The sequence below is a fragment of the Diadema antillarum genome, unplaced genomic scaffold (assembly GCF_040938485.1).
Source record: "Diadema antillarum isolate AM-2024a unplaced genomic scaffold, OU_Dant_1.0 seq00000423_RagTag, whole genome shotgun sequence".
Taxonomy (NCBI): Eukaryota; Metazoa; Echinodermata; class Echinoidea; order Diadematoida; family Diadematidae; genus Diadema; species Diadema antillarum.
Genome location: NW_027271406.1, coordinates 1,415,943 through 1,434,682, shown reverse-complemented (window position 1 = coordinate 1,434,682; position 18,740 = coordinate 1,415,943). Strand labels below are relative to the sequence as shown.

The 18,740-nt window shown below is 37.5% G+C and overlaps 2 protein-coding genes across 2 annotated transcripts in view; one reads left to right on the top strand and one right to left on the bottom strand.

Annotated features, from left to right (window-relative positions):
* The first annotated feature begins 4,970 nt into the window (after nt 1-4,970).
* On the top strand, nt 4,971-10,044 carry LOC139732468 (macrophage migration inhibitory factor homolog). Its single transcript, XM_071643330.1, has 3 exons — nt 4,971-5,352; nt 8,150-8,328; nt 9,888-10,044. Exons 1-3 carry the CDS (start codon nt 5,245-5,247, stop codon nt 10,042-10,044), a joined length of 444 nt encoding a protein of 147 aa, XP_071499431.1. The 5' UTR covers nt 4,971-5,244.
* An 8,178-nt stretch (nt 10,045-18,222) lies between these two features.
* LOC139732467 (voltage-dependent calcium channel subunit alpha-2/delta-3-like) overlaps nt 18,223-18,740 on the bottom strand; it is a 48,083-nt gene continuing 47,565 nt past the window's right edge. Inside the window, exon 35 of the mRNA XM_071643329.1 lies at nt 18,223-18,484. Coding sequence (XP_071499430.1) covers nt 18,386-18,484 — 99 coding nt within the window. The 3' untranslated portion in view covers nt 18,223-18,385. The remainder of the gene's footprint in view (nt 18,485-18,740) is intronic.

The window sequence follows — 18,740 nt, the reverse complement described above, 5'->3', positions numbered from 1 at the left end:
GATACATGATGGTCATCCAGACTGTTGCTGTTTATATAAGTTTGTCATGAGACAGGGAAATATTTGGCTCATTAACAACTTTTTATTGGTGGTTATTTTTGTCAGCATCATTTCCTTCACTCAAAAGTAGAGCTGAAATATTGTATAAATACTCACATTGTACACCTGTAGAGACATTAAAAGTGCATTGAAGTTCAGCAAATTGTACGGTTATTAATAAATAACTTAAGTTTTTATTTGTGTGCTTGTTTTGAAACACTTTAGAACAGACAGCTCATAAATTTGCTTGTTCACAAATATTGAGTAGTGCCTGAAGTCATATGAAGGGAAATGAACTAGGCATTTAGTATCTCCCTGTTAGTCATTGAGAAGTCATAATGTGCATCTGGGTAACTATTATGGATATAATACATGCTAGTCACATATAAAGATTAATTGTGCTGAACTTTTATGAAAAGAAATTGTACTGAAGTTCAATTTCAGAATAACAAAAAATATAAGACAGAATTCTTGTAAATAAGCAACGTCCATTGAATCAATTAATAAACAAGTGACAAATTGGCGAATAAATGGATATACATGGTAGCGTGTAAGTCATGTCTGAGGCATTATGCAAGAATGCGGAGAAAATATGTAGACAATATGTAATATATCACTGTTAGGAATTTGTTAATGTGGTGTTCTGCCATTAGCCTCAAATAGCAAAATTTTATTTCACCAAGGTATATAATCGCAAGTATCATCTCGTTTGATGTAACAGATCAGGTTTTGGATGTTGCCAGATTAAGTGTACAGCTGTATTTGCAATAAAAGGCTATTAGTGTCAATGTGTATACTGGGAACAGTCTCAGTGATGTTGAATTGACATTTTAGTAGACATAGGTGGTTGAATCCATGCTGAGAAGGAGAATAACTACCATAAACAACTGAAATATAACTCTTTAGTACACATTAATGTGGTTCAGTTTCATATACTCCTCCTAAGTAAAGGGTTTGGGATGTTGTGTTACATACAATCAATTATTTGAACACATCCAGCAATCCGATCAGTGCCTTCAGTCTGTGATACCAAAACATGGCCATGGAGAAAATAGAACAAGAGTATTCAATGAATGGGAATATTGATACTTTTACTTGAAATGCTTCTTTCCCATGATTAAGATATTTTATGCTGCTAGAGAGCCAAAGTTTGCATGTAGACTTTAGCATCTGGGAACTTGTAGGGAACTCTAAAGCACCAAAGAGACTGCAAAGCCACTTTATGGAAGACACAGTCAGTCAGTGGAATTGGCATGTTTAACATGTGATCAGTCAGTTGAGATTCACAATAAATACATTCAGAGTGAGTCATCTACCTCATTCAGTAATGAGCAAGCAGCTATGAAAACAATGTGACGACAAATATTTCCTGTGGCAATTGATACGTCGTTGAGAGTACAGGCGAACCCTGTTATAATGGATGCTGATATTATGAGATTGCATTCGTACGAGAGGATTTTACATGTAAAACTGTCATTATTTTCCTTATTTACTTCATCTGTTTTTAACAAGATTTTTGTTATGAGAGAAAATTCTTGCTGTCCCCCAACAATCTCATTGTAATGGGGTTCATTTTTTGTATTTTGCAATAGGGAGTCATAGATGTTCTCTATGCCAAGATACTTGTTTGTTGTTGTTGGTTTTTTCTCAGTCGTTGGTTTTTTCTCAGTCATGAAAGGTTTATCACATATGAATTAGTGTCTAGTGTTACGCTTCAAGTATCTCGTGTTAAGTGTCAAGAATTTGAAGTATATCTCCTGGCATGTGTTGTATTCATTCCCTTAAGAAAACAGAGTAGCATAAATTCACCAGGGTTGTAAATATGTGACGTGCTTCATCAGCACGTTGAAGCAGTAAACATACATATCAATGCACATACTTTGCCCTGCTTGTGTGTATGTCTATGGGAAGAAGGTAAAGCATTATCTCTATCTTTACTGTTATTAATATTTTTTATGTGTTTCTCATATCTGTTGAAGTTATGAATTGACTGAAAAATTGTAATAAATGCATCAATTGCATTGTTTTATGTTGTAAAGTCTTTCAGATGTGATTAGACATGAATAAAATTATGATCTGAATAACACTTACATGTATTTCCTCTAAAATATAAAGTGCATTGTATAAGCAGCCTCTTTGGGAGCAATATTTTCATCAGCCAATAATCTGTATTATAGTGTACCAATTGATTCAGTTGAAGGCATTTTGCTCGCTTGTATGCAGTTCAGACGTACTAGTATTCAACTTGTTCAAGGCACCCAATTCATATTCACATGATAATCAAATGCCACTCCAACTATAATTTGATATTACAAATAGGCCGCGTGCAATCGAATATCGAAACAGTAGAATATTCATCAGAATTACGTTAATGCTGTATGTCAAAGTATAAGTCTCGGAAGTTTTTCAGTGACTTCTTCACTGACCCAAATTCTTTGATATCCAGGTTTGTTTCTTTTTTTTAATGAATCAGAGGGGAAAAATCTCAACATCGCATCAAATTTCTGTAGAGATGCAATCATTGTGCACCAATGGTATCTTCAAGCAAGGAGGGGACATTCATTTGTACATCAAGAGAAACACAGACAATTTTGTGGCAACTTTATCAATCCATATTCAGTTTTATTGAAAAAAAAATCATTTGCTTTCCTGTTGATGTTGATAGCTTTTGGGTTGTTTTTTTGTTGTTGCTTGTTTGTTCGTTTGTTTGCCCTGATTATTTCATTGAACTTGAATGGTTCTCACTGTATAGAGAGTCTACTTGAGAACAGAAAAAGGTGTTTCTCCATACCTTAACCTTTATGGGCCACAATACTTTTTGCAGTGGATAGTGAGCTCGTGTAAATATCAGGAATTCATATTTATGACATGACAGTTACCTACAGATTGGATGATTTATATTTATAATCACTTAAGTGAGAGGAATGATGTCAACCACTTCATATTTGCCAGTGATTAAGTCATTTTTGTCGAGCCCACCGGAGGTGAGGGGAGACTAAGGGATCGCTTGCGGCGTCCGTCCGTCCGTCCGTCCGTCCGTCCGTCGTCTGTCCGTAATGCTACAAAAACTTCAATAACTCTTTACTCTGGGCTTCAATTGCAATCAAACTTCGAGAGAAGAGGGGTCATACAAAGTTTCACATTTTACCATATATGAAGGTCACCTCAAGGTCAAGGCTCACAGACAGGGGTCAATGAACTTTTAGGACCCAATGTTCAGTTTCTATGGCGCGTTTCTATTATGGGTCATAACTTTTGATCCATAACTCCATTTGTGACCAAACTTGGATGGTAGATGTCCCTTGGGGAGTGGATGATCACCACAAGGTCAAAGGTCACAAGCAGGGTTCAACAAACTTTTAGAGCCCAATGTTAGGTTTTTATGGTGCATTTCTATTATGGGTCATAACTTTTGATCCATAACTCTATTTGTGACCAAACTTGGATGGTAGATGTCCTTTGGGGAGTGGATGATCATTGCAAGGTCAAAGGTCACAATCAGGGGTCAACGAACTTTTAGAGCCCAATGTTAAGTTTTTATGGCACGTTTCTTTTTTGCCATAGATTTTTACCCTATCATATCTCTTTATACCCTCGCCAAACGAAGTTTGAAGGGGGTATATAGGAATCAGCGGACGGTCGGGCGGTCGGTCGGTCGGGCGGTCAGGCGGTCGGTCGGTCGGGCGGTCGGGCGGTCGATCCGTTGCAAATCTTGCGTCGCGAACTACTTCCTCAGTTTTCAACCGATTCCCATAAAACTTGGCACAGATGTGTGCCTTGGGTTGTAGATGTGCAAGACGCATTTTTCGACAGTACCCGAAAGTACGTTGCCATGATAACGGCATATTAATGGCAGAAGATCAAGGAAAGATCTTGCGGATTTAACTACTTCCTCAGTTTTTTGACCAAAGCTTATGAAATGTTGTTTTGACCAAAGCTTATGAAATGTTGTTTGGCGGGGGTATAACCAGTCGCTGTAGCGACATTTCTAGTTTTATCTGTTATTTCTTTTTTTAATCTGTTATATCCCATTCGTGTACAATTTCTTGTATACGAATGGGCGAGACACATTATGGCACTTTCCTTGTTACTTTGGTAGACAGGGGCGGATCCAGGAATTATCGAAAAGGAGGGGGAGTGCAAAAAAAAACAACTAACACAACATATGTATGTATATATATATATATATATATATATATATATAAGGTTTCTTACGTAATAACAATACAGATCATTATCCAATCAATATACATAAAATGAGATGAGGTCTTGCAATTCTTAATTTTATAACAAAAGATACCGTATTTGTCTTTGATAGGGCAACTTGAACAACTGGATCCAGTTTAGGGGATAATCATTGCTGTGTTAATTACTCTCTCTCTCTCTCTCTTTTAATAAAGATAAAATCCATCTGACGGGAAGGATGCAATTATTGTTGAACATAATCAAGAGTGTGCAAATCATTCAGAAACATTGGCGAAGAAGACCTTATATCGCGCCTAACATCTTTGACATCATCTTTTCTTGAAGCAAAAATAACTGTGCTTCATCAATATCGTGTATCAATTTAAGCCTATTCATTATATTTTATCATACGTATTTTTTTTAATACAATTTTAAAATTCAAATGCAGTTTGCAAATCCAAGTAAACCAGCACATTGTAATACACTGAGTTTAAATCTCTAATCGCATTCGACTTTGGGAACAACAGCTGGCCTTGTACGGTGGAAGGTCATGACCTGACTAGGGTTTCATATCAGCTGGGTCATAGCTGCTAGTGCGAATGACTAATAGCGGGCGTTGGAATAGCGAAACAGAATGTACACACACATGAAAGCCTGCCTGCGACACAGTGGCACGCGCACGTAGGGCTCGCCTGCAGCTCGTTGGCCATGCAGTGCAGATGCTGAATGATCTACAGTATCTGAAGGATTGTTGTAATTTCGCCTGAGATCGACAGCGTGTGTCTACGTGAGAAAGCACGCGTACTACATGTACAAAGCAGCTAATCTGCAAATAATGTGCCAGCATTTTTAAACATCTTCATTTCTTAGTGTGGACAAGCGGCTGTCTGGGGATTTTCCGCATGTGAAATAATCATCTGTTTTAGCGACACTAACTGTCTGCGTGTGACGTGTCGAGCACAATCCAATTCGAACTGAGGGAGTCTCCGTCAAATATCGAGATCGAAAATAACATTCAAAATGCCTCTCGCCGTGTTCCAGACAAATATCAAGGCAGAAGCATTCAACGACGATTTCGCCGTCGGATTAACTAATATCCTGGCGGATAGATTACACAGAGATGGACAGGTACGGAATAATGAAAGGTTTCAATTGTCGCAGTCAGTGTACTATTGAGATAGAAACTGTCAGTTCATATCTAGATGAATTATCTGAGATGAATATATGATCACTAACAAACGACGTGCTGTAAATTACGCAGTGATTTTTGCTGGTACATTAGTGTCGGTGTCTGATGCGATGTGCATAACATACACTTTGTATTTTTTGTCTCTATATTACAGAAATTATACTTTTTACGATATAGCCAACATTTTCTGAACATTATTATGATGTTTCTAAGGAGCTAGATCATGATGCATATTAAATGACAAGTCCCTATATCAGCGCAGCTTCCCCTCCATTAAAATGTCACTATGTTGTAGTATTCCTATTAATGAGTAATTTAGGCCTACAATGACGCACTCAATTTTTGTACACCTTTGCTCGATGCTCCAAGCTCATTGAATTTTATTGCTAATGAATGCAGCATAGTTCATGTATTGCGTGTTTATTGTGATATATTTATAATATTTACGCACGCACCCATTTTTCTTTAGAATAATGTTTTATATATACGATGTCATTTTCTGTTGAAAATGTAAATGAATAGATAAGAACAAACATCAATTCATGATGATCGACCTATGGTCTATATGTATATATATATATATTATATATGATTTTCTTTTTTATGTTCGTCATATTGCGTATGTAGGCCCCTACACCAAATACAATACGGATCGAGATATTCACACTTTCCGTACAGTGAATACGAAGTACCATACAAACACTGCATACCACAGTAGCCTGGTGCAGCTATAATTCTGGTGTGATTCAGGAATCTGTCGTAGGCCTATAGGCCTTCACCCATTACAGTTATTATTCCATCTTGTATTATTACACCTTTAACATGCAAATAAAGTTAAATTTTGTTATGTCACAAATGATTTCCTGTTTGTATATCATACACACATGCCTACATTGTAATGATCATCTTAAACGTTTGGTCGTGTATATGGGACCTATAAACTATACTTTCCTTCTACCTGTGATCATTCGCTTGTAAATGTTCAAAAAGTATCGGTGATTGGATGTACTTCTGTAGAGTAGCATAATATGGTAGCACTGAATACAAACGAATAGAAAGTGTGGTATGTCATAGTCATTCATCGCACTGGAAACTGCTTCTATTCCAACGTGTGTGCTCATCTTTATCGCCGCTACCATGCCCCCACCTGAATCCATGACAAAGGACTGTGATAGCTCTAATGATTGGCTTGCTTATAGCTATATAGTGGAATTATCTGCATCATTTTTTGACCGACAAGTCTGTCTAATTCCGCGAAAAACTTCTCATTTATAATAAATGACATTTGCTGGGTCATTTTTCGCTAAAAACTGACCCAGCAAATGTCATTTTATTATAAACAAAATGAGAAGTTTTTTTTTGCGGAATTAGACAGACTTGTCGGTCAACATCATTTTAGGCCTATCATTGCCGATTTATAGTACTTGTTCAGTGTTTTCATTCCGTCTTCTTCATCTTATCATATCATCCACAAAGGAATTCTACTTATTCACTCATCGAACCCTTTCTCCCGTTCAGTTATTTGAGTATAAATGTGAAGGAATTATCTCACTCAAATTCATGAAATTCTTCCGTCGATGTGTTTTTATTGCAACCGATTGACAAATTGCCCCACATCGACGTAAATAATTTACGTCAATGTTGGGCAACCTGTCAATCATAATACGTAATCATAGACCATTGATTAACAGTTGATGTCTTTTTTTGGGGGGGAGGGGGTGTTAGATATGTCATTTGCATTGTGGCGCAACTTTGCAGAGATAGAAGTTAACGGTTGTAGCTGTGTGTAATCTGTGAAAAAAAATTACATTTCGGCAGACTTGCGAAGGCAAAATAACTTTTCACCTGAGTTACAGAGCTCTATTTGTTAGAAGCGCTGCTGTGTATTGTCATTAAGAATTGTTTAACGATTTTGAGTGGGTTTTCGTCCGCTTGACATTGTATGCTACTTGATTTTTTTTTTCAAGAAACGAAGAAGAGTGTGGAGGAAACACGAAATGACCGAAATAGGTACCTATAACCCAGACACAGGAGAGATAGTCTCACGAATCTTTTTTGCTGTGACTATGATTGGTAAGGAGGTTGAGGGCAAAACCGCGGTCATCTCTGCCAAATTGGTTCCACACGTCATAATAGTTCCTATAAATAGTGCAGTACATGTATTACGTGCTTGTCTTCACGTCTTGTCACCACTTCCTGGTTGGGCTCGGGTCACTGACCTGACTTATTACAGTGCACTCCCGTTAAAACGAACACGGTTACAATGACGAAATTACGATTACAACGAAATAAAAATTCAGGCTGCAATATTACCTGCTCTATGTATATTAACTGTTCATTGGTTCGGTATTAAACGCCTCTATAACGAAATTTCGATGTAACTAAAGAAAACTATCGGTCCCGAGGACTTCGTTATAAGGGTAGTCCACTGTATTAGGGTCGTTAGCTTCTCTCAAAAATGTAATGGCCTTCGACCTAGTTATATCAACCGCCCTTTCCTTGGAGAAATATGTATTCAAGAACGTCTGTCTTGTTAGCTGTAAAGATGTTATCCCCCTTACTTTTCCGTGTAGCAGAAGGTATAGGCCTGCACCAAACTTGTTTCAAAAGTGCGTGCACTGAAGAAAGGGAAGCAGTTCGCTGGCTGTGTGTCAGCGTTTATACGCCGCGCTGTGCAAGGATGAGTATGATGTTTCAGTGTTAGTCATGTCTTTCCTTCCTTGTCTTGTCTGATAGGACATATCAGTGCACATCCACCCAAGTCAAATCCTCTACTGCGGAGGCACGAAGGAGCCATCCGGGTACCTCATTCTTTACACCTCACGAGGGTTCGGGGACATTGAGCGTCGACGTCAGCTCAGTCAAGCCATCTTAGACTTCATCAAAGACAAGCTCAAAGTTCCTAACCTAAACAGGTGAGGCCCTATTGTATGTCTTTTGTTTTTTCTTCAACCTAATAAAGACATTCCTCTCTCTCTCTTTAAGTACATCAGTAGCTGTGATTATATCTTCTGCTTTTTGACGGAATTACTGGAATTTTGAGTATTGATGGTTACATTTCTTCAGACTTTGCAATATACACAATAGCACCTCTAGATTAATGTCTATTGTTATCAAGATCCCTTCTTTTTTTTCAGAGCACCAGACCACGAGTGCGAGTTACTCCACGACTGGATCTGGTAGGGGGGGGGGGGGGGGGGTGTGTGCTCAGGAGTAAGCTATGTACAGTCTACACCTGTTGTGACAGATGTTTAAGTAGACACAAAGAATTCTGTTCGGTCCCCGATATTGTGTAATTTGTACAATACTAAAGTCTCGTTTGTGCCAGGGAATGTACTCCAATCAAGGTTCAACCGTGGAGCTACTCCACGGTCATGCAAACAGTTTGTTTACTGGAGCAAAGGTAATGTTGAAATTACTGGCGGGGAATGCTTACAGGTTGATAATAACTACGTATCTGCACCCAATGATCTTTACAAGTGTCTGCGACACATGTCTCCTTGCATTGGAGGTAAAGTAAGGTCAAGTGTGCAAAGCTAAGGGCGGATCCAGGAACTCCGTAAAAGGGGGGGGGGAGCGCAAAAAATATTTCTGGTGCTACTTCCGGGTTTCATTTAATTTTTTCTTTCTTTTTATCTTTTATGTTTTAACCAAGGATAAAGAGAGGGCGCCCCTCTGGATCCGCCACTGAAAGCTGTGTTTATTTTGTGGATGTCTGTATGACAATGTGTATGGTGGTGATCGTGTTTTTCCTCGGATGGGTATGAGATTTGGTTGAGATAGGCATCCATATCATAACCGTAAATGTTTGCATGATAATTATGTATCATCCATCGATCATTGGAAGTAGCGGAGTTATGAACCCCCCGTCACTACCAATTGCGTCACAAGACTTTTTGACGTCAGCTGATTTTCATGGACAAGCCTTCTGAATCAATGTTTACAAGGCAGTCATGTATATTTGTCTTGATTCTGAAGTTAACCTTAAGTCATATGATTGTATTGATTGACGTGAAAGAGAAATTTCTTGAGTGTTAGAAGATAATAATACGGAACGACAGGATTTCGTTTTATTTGTCGTGATTCCGCCACTTTAAAATATGCTCATCGCCTATTACTTTCCAGCTAATAAATTCCCTTCTCGAAATTGAATAGCAATTTTAGTGGTATTTATTATAGTAATACATTATTATAATAGAACGAAATAGTATACAGGTCAATCGTCTAAGTACAATTATGAAATTGCTACACAAATAGCATTTTGTAAAGCAGTCATATCCAATGCATAGCAAGATGCTGTGCGATGTAAAAGTTACTGAGTATAACGTACCAGGAAAATAATTCTCTGTTTTCTACATGTTATCGTGATTTTGCGTTTCATGTATGTTCTAAAATAATCATTGATTTGTTTAATCCTTATTGAAAATAATAATTATGTTGATCTGTTTTCATTTCTTTTGTGAATTTGTCCCAGGTTCATGGTGTACATGCAAACGACCAAAGCAGACGACATCGGTCTTGATGGCGGATTGTTGTCAGATCGCTACGGCTGTATGGCGGAAGGCGGCCCCTTCGATGTCAGATACAGCAAGCGGCAGGCAGAATGTTCGCCAATGAAAGGCGGGCCTTAAGGTCTCACACGTCGTCCTTTCCAGCGGATATTGCCAAAGTTTGATGTAGAATGATATCAGCGTTCATACCTGGAGATTATTATCCCTTATCGCATACCGGATGTATCTCAGTCGCATAATAATATTCGTGTTAACAAAGACTATATTATGATGTAGCTACTGTGCATACACGATATAAAAGGCATGTGTTTATGTGTGTGACCGAGCGGATCGAATTGAGGGTCATGTTGGTGCCCTTTTATGTTGGTGCTCTCAGCACTCAACGATGACAATGTACGTTTTGTTTTGTTTTCATTCATGTGTGAAGTATTAATTTCATCAAGTGCTTTAATTTTGTGATGGGCCAGATTGACTTTGACGACAGAGCTGAAATATGTCCTTTGAACCTGTTAACTTGATTCCATGGCATTACAGGACAGAAGACAATGTCATTATTACACATACGTGTTGTGGATGATTTTAATTGTTATCAAAGTGCATATTTATTATCAGTTGACGTTGTGTGACCTATTTGATCTAATGCCAATCATGTGTCGATAATCACGGAAAAGGGACACTACTGTTGGACCAAAATCTCAATCATGAGTTCCGAGGATCAGTAAACAATGCTGTAAACAAGGTCACTGCTTAAAGCCAATCAAGCCCGTCGCTCTATTAAAAAAAAAAATAAGTAATTTCAAAATCCATCTTCGAAAACACGGTCGGAAATCGTGTCTTTATTTGTCGAGTATTTTCGGAACTTTTAGCAGTGATGACAGAGGGAGTGAGTAGGGGATCTGGTAGAGTAGTCCACATGCTAAGAAGTGGCTTCGATTGTCGGCTGACAGACGCGTGCACATCACTCCAATGAGACGTACCCCGACGTAACGATACTTGGCTATCAATTTTGAAGGACTCCATGGGAAGTCGGATCTTGTCGCTCTCGGTCTTGTCGCGTCGGGTCTTTGCCTCTGCTTCGTGTTTTAGGCAGAACTTTTCTCTGCAGAAAGTTTGCCATAAAGATAGAGAGAGAGAGAGAGAGAGAGAGAGAGAGGTTGAGGTGAAACAAAGCAACAAATGAATAAATGTTTAGAGCAAACTTGGACGAGTGCTTAGCAAATCTTTTGGCAAGTTTAACGAGTCTAGTGTTTTCCTGAAGTTCTCATGAATATCAGTGCCGAGACTGGAGGCCCCGCTGTAGTATTGGTCGTATAGACGCACTATCATTATTGTCAGTGTATTGTCAGTAAGATAGTGACAATTCAAATGTCGGTATAGATGGCATTTCTCTTGGTATTGTGGAGACATCAAAATGGTCCTGTATCTAGGTTCCCTGTTCAGTAGGTGCTACGTAAAGGAACCACTCCTGGTTGTCGTGTTTCCGTGAAATCTTATTAACGTGTCATCATTTCTCTGCTTCTTGTGGTATGGAATGTAGAGTAACAGATTTTGAGTGAAACTTCTTTCGCGGAGTCATGACAGAAATGATGTTTCTTGAGAAAATGTTTCACGAACTGAAACAAAGCAAGCGCGGAATTTTATTGGACGACGTCATAGTCACGTGAGGCGTACATGTATCTTTCCTGATATGTTAACATTTTCATTTATCTCTGTTCCTGTTTGAGGGAGATTATGCATCATAACATTTTCACCACGCTCCAGTCTCCTTTATAGACACTTTATCTATTTACTTGTGGCGAAATTCTATTTTAGTCCATTCATTTCAGTTTGATTGTTTCGTACGTTTTCTTTCAGGAGTAACACACAATCATGATCAACATAAAGTGGAAATATGCTGTCAGCTGCTAGTGACGATTTTGAATTCATTTTATTTAATTCATTTTCGTTTGATTGTTTGTCATTTTTCTTTCCGGAGTAACATACAATCATGATGGACATGTGCTGTCAGCATGTAGTAGCGATGATTTTGAATTCATTTCAATCTACTCATTTTAGTTTGATTTTTTCTCAGTTTTCTTTCAGGAGTAACATTCAATCGTGATAAACATAAAGTGGATGTGCTTTCAGCTACTAGTGATAACTTTGGATTCTTATAATCACTGTCAGTAAAATAAGATATGCTTCATCGGGAAAGCCCACTTCCTGGATTCATTGTGCATTAGGATTCAAAAATACAGGCTGAAAATTGCGTATCAAAGTCCAACTAAGTTTCCGGCCAATAGAATCGCTTTTTAAAAATTATTATTATCATTGTTTGATTTATTATTGACATTTGATTTTGCTTTCGATTTTTGTGTTTTTTAAGGGTTTTGTGTTGGTTTTGTTGTTTTTGTTGTTGTTGTTCGGGATGGGGGGGGGGGGTTCCCATTATGTTATAATTTACGCATGAAGCTAGAAGCTGTATGATATTCTGTAATGGAATGGTAAAACCAGCAACGCATGTCCAGAAGACTGGCAGTGCTATTATGAAAGAAGTTCTGACTGACACTGCGGTGTTGCTGATGATTTAAGTTCCACTTGTTGCGTCATCAATCCTTAATCTTCCCTGTGTGAACGTAGCGTATCGTTGTAATACTTATACAACTCATGATCACGTGTGTCGAGAACTGCTGGTCGAGAATACAGTTTCGATGCATAAAAATGTTGTTTTTATTTTTTTCCAGATCACGTGTAGTGTATGGAATTTTTAAGTCGTTTTTGTTCTTTTCAGTGTTCAGAGGTTTACATAATATTGTTGAACACGTGAACGAGAATGTTGAGTATTAAAAATGGAAAGTTGTGCAAATAGATACATGTGTCTTCTATCACTTTCTTGAAATCTTGTAATTTGATTTCTGATTGTAGAGCGCTAATGTTTGATGACGTACACTCTTTAAAACAAGGAAAAAATCCATTGTTTTTAAATATCCATTTCTTGTTCTACCTATCATTACATTACAAAAATATTGTATTATATAAGTTGCAGGATAGCAGTTTTGGGACGGATATTTTCTTGTTTTTTAGAATTGTTTATAATAAAGTGGCAATGACATTGGATGTACAGTACGCCTTGCATGGAAAGCCATTATGCGAGAATACATGTACGACCACCTAACCTCGTAAATTACCAACGTCCACAGTGGTGAATTTCCTATGTTTTGAACTGCTACATTACTTCCTCAACGGTATGATAAAAATGGGACAATCATCTGAATGGTGTAGAGCAGTAAAACATCAATATTAGGGAAAAGGCACAATAATCACATCATTCCAGAACACAGAGCAACATTTCAAAAAAGACAGCAACATTACATTGGGAGGGGGTGGGGGATGTGTGAAATAAATTAAACTTTCAGCAAAGACACACCGTGCAAGGAATTTTCTGTCCGACATTCGTATTCCATGTCTTTTATTGAAAACAAAGTCATATCATAAAGATTCCATATACAATAAATACACCGTATAAATCATATTTTCAATATTGTCAATGTACATTATTCCAGGATTTCAAAGACTCGTCTGAACGGGACTTCAGATCTTCCTCTTTTTGTTGCCTCACTCCCTTACTAATAAAAATCACAAAATTGTTAGGTCGTCGACTTCCCCCAAAGAACAAACTGGCATGCTGTCATTGGGTAAACTTAGTTGGAAGCACATTACGCACAGAACTGCATGTTGCCGCTATCTCGCCAAATTAAGTCTACAAGCGTATCTACACAGTGTATTTTCCTCGCGAGCATAATATCAGTATAGATATAAATTACGTAATTTGTAAAACATCCACACTGAATCGACCAGATAAATCTCACTTGTTTTGTCATCATTTTGACACTGATAGTAAACGGAAAATATTGGTTAGTAGGGAATCTGGAGTCACTGCAAGTTAATAAGGCGTAATTTCGCAAACATTCTACTTAAACACGAAGTTTAATTTTAAAAAAATCAGAGTAGTTTTATCATGTGAAATCGATAAAAGAAGACAAGAATAAGTTTTTAGTTTTTGCCCTTGTCGGAAAAAAATACATATATAAAACGGTAGTAGTAGTGGTAGTAGAAGTGACAGCAGCAGAAGTAGTAACCATGATGATAATGAGATTATATGTATCTGGTATTTATTCTGGGCTGCCTCTACCACACGCTGTATGAGGGGTCAGTCATGATTATTTCTCCACCATTACTAGGTAACCAAGTACAAGTTTGGGTTAAAGGGGGAACATAGCGGGCACGACAGCTCGTCCAAGAATAAAAATACGGTAAATTGGGAACCGACCACAGAATCTCCTTAGCTTTTGATAACAGTGTAGGGCCTAGTTCAACATAATCCCTATAGGCCTATATGTATTCCTGAACTCCTCCACAGTGATAACATTTGCCATGATCGCAACATTACAACTTGTACAACTTGTCTATGTGCAATAAGAATACCAAAACAACATAAAACAGAACAAAAAACTCACAATTAAGTATTGTGATGTCATACGACATCTTCTGAACTTAAAACAAAACGGAATCCTTTCCTTCTCAGCGGTGCATCTGTCATAATCATTTCCTCACATCAGGAGAAGGTTGTTTTTATTCTCCATCGAATGGAAGCCCAGAGAAGCACCATAGTAAACAAAGTACATCACACATCGACACACAAGTAAATTTACTGTCGACTTTGTAACTCGGAGCCCGTTTTTAGACATAAAAAATAAATGTACATTCACATACTTCAGTAATGCATAAAGTCTGTTTTCGTGTTGTTTTTGTTCAAGCTGATCGGGTTTTTTTCTGTTCTTTTTGTTTGTTGTCGATGGAATAAACGTTTGTGTCTACACACAGCAAAAATACCAGCTTTGGAAAATACGCAAGAAAGCGAAGCAGATGAAATCTGAATTCTCCCACCCGAATTTCAAAGAATTTACAATTGGATGAAATAACCGAGCTACACTACATTTCCCGAGATGGAATATACAGTAGATTCTCATCCGATTACACCGACGAGTATCCTGCCTACAGGCAAAGACAGGTGCAATTACATCATACCATTATCAAATAATTTTCATCTTCGGACATTTTATAGCGCCCAGGTGGATCCAAACTCATCGATATCAGGTGCCATTTTGTTCGTGCACATTGCATAATTTATGTATATAAAGATGTAAATTATATTTAGCGTTAAGAAGCAACACAAGAACGGAGAAACTTAAATGCATTGGCCAATTATTAAGGTTCATTGACGTCCTCCGGCAAACAGAATGGCGAGTATACACACCTAGAATTTTATTATGATATGATATGATAAGCTTAGTTTTACTATGTTATTATGTATGCATATCTATTTTATGTTAGGGTTTCAATGTAATGTCCATTTCAACACGCTATATTCTCATGTACAGTTGTTCTTATAAAATCAAACGCAGCCCATTAAATCGGAATGGGTTTTTTTTTTCTGCCTCCTGTGATTTCCCTCACGTAACTGCTTCACAGAAGCGGTATGTTACCTAACAATGTATCATATTTCATTATTGATTTGTAGATATTTACAAGTATATGAGTATGAATAGAATTCCATTGCTTTGCGATTATATCCACACGCATATGAGTGTACTTGAATAGCATGTAAACAGCTGTATAACTTTCTACTCGGTTACAGTGATCGCTTCTAAAATTCGCTTTACATGAACAAAATCGGAAAATGCGTGCATCTCATGCGTGCATGAAATTGTTACTTATTATTATTACATTATTAAAGGCACTCACGCGATAACTAATGTTGGTACTGTCATGTTAACGTCATTAGGGTTTCTTTAATTCCCTTTTATCTACATAATCGTTCTAGAAAATCGAAGCAAATTCGTACGCATAAGGAATATTAATACGTCTTCACGCATTGATTATACATGAAAAATTAATGTACATCATGAAGCGGGTTTTAATGCGTTTATAATCGATTTATCATAATCTTCCTATTTAGCACCTCACAAGGATCTACGTGTCTATTCCCCATGTATACTACCCATAGGTTTCCTTCTTTTCCTCTTCTTCTTCTTTTTCTTCTTCTTAGCATTGTTATTATCATTATATTTATGATTGTTATACCAACATCATCATTATTATCATTATTATTGTTATTAGTAGTAGTAGCATCATCATCATCATATCATTATCACTATTGTTATTATTATTTTTACTATTATTATTATCATTATTATTATTATCATCATCATCATCATCAGAATCATTACTATAATTGTCAGCGTTATCATTACCACCATCACTTTTATCACACCAGTATTTGTTTTATTTCTATGATTCCCATGACGATGGCATTTAAAATGATAGATTATCCAATGTCTGATCTATACTAGAAAATGAATCATAGTACTCTTCTCATAAAAATGTTTATTTTTGACACCTGACATACATATTATCATATACTCTCGTGTTTTCACCTTATTTAAATAATCAATTTCCCTGCATGGAAAGAACCGTCCTTTTGCAAGAAAATACTCGGAATTCCCTGTGTATTAAAACCTAGTGTGAATATTATACACCACACTATCTGAATATGCATGATGAAACATGTTTTATTGTATGGAAATAATCATGTCATGAGAACATGCTGGAGGTTGTATCTCATTATACAATGTTATATATCACGCAGTTGATTTCTATTCTACGGAAATAATCTTGACACAGACATAGATTAAAAAACACAGAATACAAAGACAAACCAATGAACAAAATAAAAGTTTGATGAAAGACTACCAAACAAAGCATTCGATAACTTTCGAAGCTTCAGAACCGCCCATTGAAACACGCAAATTCGCTTTGGAATTAAAGTAGGCACACATTGTAGCAAAACAAGCTGAATGAAATGATTAGGCTATTATAAAAAAAAGAGCAAAACTATTATCATAGATGAAGGAAACTTATATATTTATATATTTCACACCACCCAACGGTTCATACATGTATAACCTGGCTAGCGATCAGTGTATATAGAGGTTTTATTCTGACTTATATCTCTACCATTTCGCTTGTTTATGTTATGATTTCAGAAGAACACGGTTATCACCGGTAATAGAAGTGAGAGAATTATTGCTAATGATAACGATATTCTAAAATTCATCACTCGTTATTGTATCTACAATGATAATGATGTCATAACATCAACTCCTTAAGATGTTGCTTGAGCAAACACACAAGGATTCATGTGGTATTTATAGGAATTTCAAATACATTGAAATTGTGAATGATGTAACATCACCAGTACAAATGAGAAATCAAGCCAGCTTGCTAAAGAAATCTAAACTCATAATTTCGAATAAAGAAATTAGGGTAACTCTATTGTGAAAAAAAAAAATCTATTGCAGATTGCAAACTTTGTTTCCAGTCTCAATGTTGCACTTAATGCAAAGTAAACAAAATGCTCAGTGATCGTTTAAATCTATCATTTTACAGTCATGTTCTTCCATAGAATCCATAACAACCCTTTAGATTAAAGGAACTTATCTAATGTTCCTTTTCCTTACATTCGTGTGAGTTCTGCCGCCGTCACTGGAACACTCCATCTTCAACCAATGGGATGCAAAATGTCGCAAAGAACACTCTTGAAACATCCGAGTCAGAACTGACCCGGAACTGGGTCCATTGGGGTCATACACCGTTCCGGGTAAAAAATGACTTGGAATTTGGTTATGAAGACCCCGAATGGGGTCACTCTAGTCCACTTCCTGGACTGTATTCGTATGCAGTGTGCCCGCTTACGTACGGACGTACGTTGATGGTGTCTGTATTTACGCTGTATTACACAAGATCACCCCTGCTGAATCAAGATTTTTTTTCGGGAGTACCAATTGGTGGAGTGTCGCATTCAGCGGTTGGGCGCGTTGGATGGGTGCATGCATGTGTATGCGTGTGTTATACTGTGGGGAATGCGGACGATTAAAATCGTCCAGTATCTGGACTAGGGTCATCCTGACCCAATTCATGACTCTGAATGGGTCATATGTGACCCCATTCCTTGTCATTTCTGACCCGGAACGGTGTATGACCCCAACGGACCCAGTTCCGGGTCAGTTTTGACTCGGATGTTTTAAGAGTGAAGAACACAAACATCAACTGCCGATTATGTTGGCCGTTTCACTTTTCTTTGCTCTCTATACATTCAGCTATTTTATCACGCATTTTCTACAATCCATAGAACCCTCGCGGTAGGCAAGTTAACGTACAAACATTCCTGCATAAAAAAGGCAAAATATTGTTCTGAAGCCGAGGGCACCACGTGAAGTATTTGAAACAAAAAGTAGCAACCTGCTATAATCAACTGCAACTTAATATCCCGCTCTCAACAGTGATAAGAGTATACAGCGAAAAGAAGGTATACAGCCCATCACGCTGTCCGCGAAGTATAATGGCCGGGATGCTCCTATCGTCAATGAGGGCGCCCCACCGCGGTGAGCAGGAAGGAAGCCACGATGAGAAGGAAGGAAGGACTGTGTATAAAGCCACGCCCACACTCCGATGAATCCTCCTAAACAAACAAACAAACAAACAAACAAACAAAAAGGTTGGTACAGGATATATTCATGCCACTCATACAGAACAGCTAGTTCCAAGAGAACACATAAAGGGAGCCACATAAAAAAAAAATGAACAGATTGATACCAATCATTACGTTTAGACGTGTAGATATTACAATAGTATATTCACACCATTAAATTCAGTCTCAAAGAGGACCATCGAACTATACAGACACCGCAGACACACTAAAGTGCTGTCATACGAAT

Bases quoted from the DNA above. Each gene is read 5' to 3' on its own strand.
- LOC139732468 (XM_071643330.1), top strand. From the start codon at position 5,245: ATGCCTCTCGCCGTGTTCCAGACAAATATCAAGGCAGAAGCATTCAAC. The intron at 5,353-8,149 runs GTACGGAATAAT...CTTGTCTGATAG, and splicing joins GATTACACAGAGATGGACAG to GACATATCAGTGCACATCCA. The intron at 8,329-9,887 runs GTGAGGCCCTAT...AATTTGTCCCAG, and splicing joins AAAGTTCCTAACCTAAACAG to GTTCATGGTGTACATGCAAA.